The 6,560-nt window shown below is 52.9% G+C and overlaps 1 protein-coding gene across 1 annotated transcript in view; it reads left to right on the forward strand.

Annotated features, from left to right (window-relative positions):
• The window catches only part of VPS33B (vacuolar protein sorting 33 homolog B (yeast)), a 24,287-nt gene that overhangs the window by 13,993 nt on the left and 3,734 nt on the right, over positions 1 to 6,560 (forward strand). The window contains exons 10-17 of the mRNA XM_006769587.1: positions 47 to 120; positions 1,036 to 1,122; positions 1,299 to 1,389; positions 2,250 to 2,324; positions 2,499 to 2,563; positions 2,685 to 2,739; positions 4,699 to 4,745; positions 5,916 to 6,048. Of these exons, the coding sequence (XP_006769650.1) occupies positions 47 to 120; positions 1,036 to 1,122; positions 1,299 to 1,389; positions 2,250 to 2,324; positions 2,499 to 2,563; positions 2,685 to 2,739; positions 4,699 to 4,745; positions 5,916 to 6,048 (627 nt within the window). The remainder of the gene's footprint in view (positions 1 to 46; positions 121 to 1,035; positions 1,123 to 1,298; positions 1,390 to 2,249; positions 2,325 to 2,498; positions 2,564 to 2,684; positions 2,740 to 4,698; positions 4,746 to 5,915; positions 6,049 to 6,560) is intronic.

Raw genomic sequence — 6,560 nt, forward strand, 5'->3', positions numbered from 1 at the left:
GGAAGGCCCCGGGGAGACCCTCATCGCTGGCCCCTTGCTCTCAAAGGGAGCGTGGACTTTGGCCCAGAAGTCACATCCTCGGACAAGAGCCTGAAGGTGCTGCTCAACGCCGAGGACAAGGTGCGGGTGCGGGTGCGGCAGTGGGTCTCCCCGGCTCTGCTCCCACACGGCGGGGGCACCGCCCTGGAGCGGCGGGGGCGGGGGGCTGAGTCCACAGGACAAAGGGACCCCCACCAGTTAAGAGCGTGCCCCAGGCCCTGGCCAGTTTGGCTCAGTGGATAGAGTGTCGGCCTGCGGAATGCAGGGTCTCGGGTTTGATTCTGGTCAAGGGCACCTGCCTCAGTTGCAGGCTTGATCCCTGACCTGCGGGAGGGGTAGGGCAGTGGTCAGCAAACTGCGGCCCCTTGAGTGTGACTCTTCCACAAAATACAGTGGGGCCTTGACTTACGAGTGTCCCGACTAACGAGTTTTTTGAGATACCAGCTGTCTCTTGGCCGAGTTTTTGCATTGAGTTGATAGAGTAATTTGAGGTAACGAGCTCGGTCTCAGAACGAATTAAACTCGTAAGTCAAGGCCCCACTGTACCACGTGCGGACGCTCACATACAGTGAGATTGAAACTTCGTGGCCACATTCACGGGGCCAAAGAGCCGCATGTGGCTCTCGAGCCGCAGTCTGCCAACCACTGGGTTAGGGCATCTCTCACACATCGATGTTTCTCTGTCTGTCTCTCCTCCTTCCTTTCACTCTCCCTAAAATTCAATGGAAAAAATACCCCCGAGAGAGGATTAACAAAAAATTAAATTCATTCATTCATTCATTCATTCATTCAAAAGATACCTTAAAAAAAAAATAAGTGGGTGCCCCAGGGCACATAGCAGGCATTGACACGTACTGCCTGCTGCCGGCTCTCCTCTCCTCTCCTCTCACTCTTGCTGGAACCGGTGAGCACCCTTCCTGTGCTGCCGCGACCTTGACGGGAAGGAAGGACCAGGCCCAGTCTGTACAGAGTCCTTCCGTCCTGTTCCCCTCCCAGGTGTTTCATGAGATTCGGAACGAGCACTTCTCCAACGTCTTCGGCTTCCTGAGCCAGAAGGCCCGGAACCTGCAGGCCCAGTACGACGTGAGGCTCCGAGCCCGCCCGCGGTTCTGCTTCCTCCGGGCTTCCCAAGGCTGCTGCCCCTCGGCCAGCCCTCTGATGCTACACAGGGTCCCAGGCTTTCTTCCCGGGCCGGTGGGGGCCGAGGGAGGGTCATGGTGACCTTGGGAGGCCGGTGGTGACCTTGGACCTGCCCGCAGCGCCGCCGAGGCATGGACATCAAGCAGATGAAGAACTTCGTGTCTCAGGAGCTGAAGGGCCTGAAGCAGGAGCACCGCCTGCTGAGTCTGCGTAGGTTTCGGCTGGGGGCTGGGGGCTGGGGCGGGGGAGGGGGATGTGACGGGACATCTGCCTCCGGAGAGGAGATCCCTGTTCACCCCCCAGATGATGCTCGTTTGGTCTAAAGCCGGGGTGGGAAACGTCCGGCCCGCGGGCCGTATAAGGCCTGTGAAATCATTTGGTCTGGCCCTGCTCAGGCATTAGGGATGAGTTAGTTAAATGTTTGACCAAATAGAGCAGGCTAATTTTTAAAAAAATATTGATTTTAGAGAGGAAGGGAGAAGGAGAGAGATAGAAACATCTATGATGAGAGAGAATCATGGATCAGCTGCCTCCTGGATGCCCCCTACTGGGGATCGAGCCCACAGCCCGGGCACGTGCCCTTGACCAAAATTGAACCTGGGACCCTTCAGTCCACAGGCTGATGCTCTATCCACTGAGCCAAACTAGTCAGGGCGAGCAGGCTAATTTTTAAGTTGATAATTTTGTATGGCCTGCACATGATGTTATAAATATCCAGATGGGCCCTGGCTGGTGTTGCTCAGTGGATAGAGCATGGCCTGCGGACTGAAGGGGTCTGGGGTCGGTTCTGGTCAAGGGCATATGCCTGGGTTGGGGGCTCAATCCCCAGTAGGGAACGTGCAGGATGTTTCTATCTCTCTCTCCCTCTCCCTTCCTCTCTGAAATCAATAAAAATATATTTAAAAATAAATAAAAATAAATATCCAAATTGCTCTTGGCAGAAAAACGGTTCCCCACCCCTGGTCTAAAGTGAGGAGAAGTGCTTCTGCCTTGAGGTCTTTGTCCTCCCGGACAATAGAGGGATGTCCTTCTGGAACCAGGAATATCAGGTAGCTTTATCCTCTCTGCAGACATCGGGGCCTGTGAGTCCATCATGAAGAAGAAGACCAAGCAGGACTTCCAGGAGCTGATCAAGACCGAGCATGGTGACTACCGGCCGGCCGGCTCCCAGCCCCGCCCCCCTGGGGAGCTGTGCTCTGGAGACGACTGGGGGCCCCTTATCCCGGATGGAGAAGGAGATGGGGAGACAGACGCCCGTTAGCCTAGACGGCAGCCACCGCGCTGCTCCCGGTAACAGGCTGTCCTCTGGTTACTCGCAGCGCTGCTGGAGGGCTTCAGCATCCGGGACAGCACCAGCTACATCGAGGAGCACATCGACCGGCAGGTGGGCAGCTGCTGGCCAGCGGGCAGGGCGGTGCTTGCGTGGGGCCGGCCTACGGGAGGAAGGGGAGGGGAGAGCGTGCGTTAAGAAACTTGAACCTCCGTGGCTCTTCCTTCCTGTGCAGGTGTCGCCCATAGAAAGCCTTCGCCTCATGTGCCTCTTGTCCATCACCGAGAATGGTGAGCCCCCAGCACCGAGATGCCTGGTCAAAACTGCACCATAGGGCCAGAACCGGTTTGGCTCAGTGGGTAGAGCGTCAGCCTGTGGACTCAAGGGTCCCGGGTTCGGTTCCGGTCAAGGGCATGTACCTTGGTTGCGGGCACATCCCCAGTGGGGGCGTGCAGGAGGCAGCTGATCGATGTTTCTCTCTCATCGATGTTTCTAACTCTCTATCCCTCTCCCTTCCTCTCTGTAGGAAATCAATAAAACATATTTAAAAAAAAAACAAAAAACTGTACCATAGGATAGAAATCATCGTGAGCGACAGCAGTAAATGTCCTAGTGGACAGGACACTTCCCTGTAATTTTGAAGGATTAAATTTTTTAATATAGTTTTTATTGATTTCAGAGAGGAAAGGAAAAGGGAGAGAGAGATAGAAACGTCAATGATGAGATAGAATCATTGATCAGCTGCTTCCTGGACACCTCCTACTGGGGATCAAGCCACAACCCAGGCATGTGCCCTTGGCTGGATTCGAACCCAGGACCCTTCAGTCTGCAGGCCAATGCTCTAGCCATTGAGCTAAACCAGCTAAGGTTCCCTGTAATTTTGTGGATTCTTTCCTCTGTAGAATTAAAGCAGTTTTCCTTTTGAGTGAACATCCCCAGGTCATAGGGTAAATTAGTGTCTCCACACCAAGCAGGACTACATCCAGACTCCCCCTCCTCCCCCCAAACAAGGGCTGTCACATCTTAGGATCACAAAGGCGTAGAGCAGAGTGGCACTTCTCTTTGCTGCAGCAGGCCTCCTATCCTCAACAAGGTTTCATAACAAAGATGCAGGCCAGCCGGTGAGTGTGGCTCAGTGGTTGAGCATCCACCTATGACCCAGAGGTCACAGTTCAATTCGCGGTCAGGGCACATACCCGGGTTGCGGGTTTGATCCCCAGTGTGGGACGTGCGGGAGGCAGCTGATCGATGATTCTTTCTCATCATTAATGTTTCTATCCCTGTCTCCCTCTCCCTTTTCTGAAATCAATAAAAATATCCTATATAATAAAAGGTTAATATGCAAATTGTCCCCTTGGGAGTTCGAGCAGGAGACGAGGAGTTTGATCTCTCCCTGTGATGTGTGCTGACCACCAGGGTGCAGCACGAAACATGGCGGGCAACCAGCGGCATCAGCTGGGTGCTGAGGGAGCGAGGGGAGGAGGAGGCAAGGAGACCCGGAAGCGGCGAACCTGATCGACCCTGATCACCAGCCAGGCCTAGGGACCCTACCCATGCACAAATTTCGTGCACCAGGCCTCTAGTATTAAATTTTTTAAAAAGACGCAATCCAGGAAGAAGGGACAGCCACCAATTCCATAAACATTTCCCAAAGCCCGACTCTGCAACCTTTAATGGCAGCTTGTTTTTCCTGTTGAAGGCTTCCAACTGGTGAATATTCCTGAAGAGAGCTCTCTCCCCAGAGAAGGGCTTGCTGATTCTGAGGCCCCTTTATTGCGTGTGGAAGCCCATTTTTCCTTATCTCAGTGGAGAACACATGGATGACTGGCCTTGGAACCACGTGACCCCTTCCTGCTCCTCAGCATCTGTAGGAGGGGCCCCTACTACCGGCCCAGAGCCAGGAAGAGATGCCCGGAAGTCCCGCCTCCTCCTCCTGCTGCCTCCCACCTCATGCCTACCACAGTTAGCGTTCATTTCAGTGTCCCTTCCCAGCCCCCCCGTGGCTCGGGGTGCCTCCTTGCCTCTCCGATCCAGGCTTTATCTTCCAGTGAGCAAGCTTACATCGAAGAGTCAGTTTAGAATCATCTGTGGAGGGTGCAAGGTTATCATTTACTGAATCATTCCTCCTGATTCAGGCTTTCTTGGGGGAAGAGGGTTGGTTGGTTGGTTGGTTGGTTGGTTGGTTTGGCTGTATGTTTTAGGACACCCTAACTGGCTCACGAACCTTTCTTGTCTTCCCTTATCCTCAGGTTTGATCCCCAAGGATTACCGATCCCTGAAAACACAGTATCTACAGGTAAGGCCAGAAGAATGTCTTTTTAAACGTGTTGATTTTAGCAAGAGAGGAGTGGGGGAGCAGGTGGGGAGAGAAAGACAGAGAAACATCGATTTGTTGTTTCGCTTATTTATGCACCTGCTGGTTGCTTCTTGTATGTGTCCTGAGTGGGATTGAACCCACAACCTTGATGTATTGGGATGACATTAACCAATAGCTACCCCGCCAGGGCTTCAAAAGAATGTGTTTGTGAGGGAACTTTATGGAGGGGGCTCATTGGACATTTTTTAAAATATATTTTTATTGATTTCAGAGAGGAAGAGAGAGGAAGAGGGAGAGAGAGAAGGACAGATAGAAACATCAATGATGAGAGAGAATCATTGATCGGCTGCCACCTGCTACTGGGAATTGAGCCTGCAACCCAGGCATGTGCCCTTGACCGGAATCAAACCTGGGACCTTTCAGTCTGCAGGCTGACGATCTAACCACTGAGCAAACCCAGCTAGGGCTCATTAGACATTTTTTTAAAAATATATTTTATTGATTCCCTTCTTCTGCTTTTTCTGAAAAGCAACCAAGTTTGTTGCTCTGTTTAAAAGAAAGTAAAAGTTTTTAAAAGAAACTCCTTAAATGTGGCTTAGAAATTACTCTGGGAGAATAAAAACAGAAGGAGGTTCCCTTCAAATATCTAGGAATTATGATTAAAAATCAATTTATTAGGCCTCAAAGGGTAGAAAAATATATTTTATTGATTTTGTTTCTCACGGTGCTGGCCGGTGCCAGGAACACCGAACAGTTCAGCTATTGGACCCGGGGCTGAGTTCTCGCCCCCGCTCTCCCTCACTTTAGCCCCTTGTGAGGCATTGACAAGCTTCCTTCCAGGTCTTTCTGTCACGTCGTATCTCATCTGTGAAGCCTCCCCCACCATCCCCTATCAGTAGCTTTCTCTGGGCTTTAAGAGTTTCATGTTGCTTTTCTTCTGGGTTTGGTGTTTGGTTCTTTCTGATAAGAAAACCTTTCACACGAACACGTATGAGCTCCTTAAGGCGTAGACTGTGCAACCCTCCCATCCCTCGCCCCCCTCACCTCCCTCTCCTCTCTCACCTCCCTCTCCTCCCTCGCCTCCATGCCACCAACCAGTGCTAGACCCCTGCTGGGCGCTCAGTAAAGACTCGCCTGCCTTTCCTGCAGAGCTATGGCCCCGAGCACCTGCTGACCTTCTCCAACCTGCGGCGCGCGGGGCTCCTGACGGAGCAGGCCCCCGGGGACACCCTCACCGCTGTGGAGAGCAAAGTGAGCAAGCTGGTGACAGACAAGGCCGCAGGTGAGCTCGGAGCACAGGGAGCCCCGACCCTCCTCTCTCTGCACAGGCAGCACTGGGAGAGAGATGAGCAGGAAGCACAGTGCGATTCCTACTGTTACTGTCATTACCGCCACTTCCGCTAGGGGGAGCGGTTCCCGGTGATTGGACACTCACCACGTGCTAAGCCCTGTAGATACGGTTTCTCATTTAGTCCTCACAAAGGTTAGTTTTATCTCCATTTTACAGATGAGGAAACCGAGGTTGAGAGGATAAGTGACTTGTCTAAGTTCCCTCAAATAGTAAGTCACATTGGACCCCAGGTCACTGTGACCCCACAGCCTGTACACTTACGTTTGCCCTGTAGGTGGCAGTAGTAGAGGAGGAAGAGGGGTGGGGGGAGGGTGGTGAACGCCTCATCAGGTCCAGGGAATTATGGGTGAACAGCTGAGAGCTGTCCCCCCTCGCCTCTCTCTCCTCCCTTGCCTCCATGCCACCAAACTGTGCTAGACCCCTGCTGGGCGCTCAGTAAAGAC

This window comes from Myotis davidii, unplaced genomic scaffold (assembly GCF_000327345.1).
Source record: "Myotis davidii unplaced genomic scaffold, ASM32734v1 scaffold324, whole genome shotgun sequence".
Taxonomy (NCBI): domain Eukaryota; kingdom Metazoa; phylum Chordata; class Mammalia; order Chiroptera; family Vespertilionidae; genus Myotis; species Myotis davidii.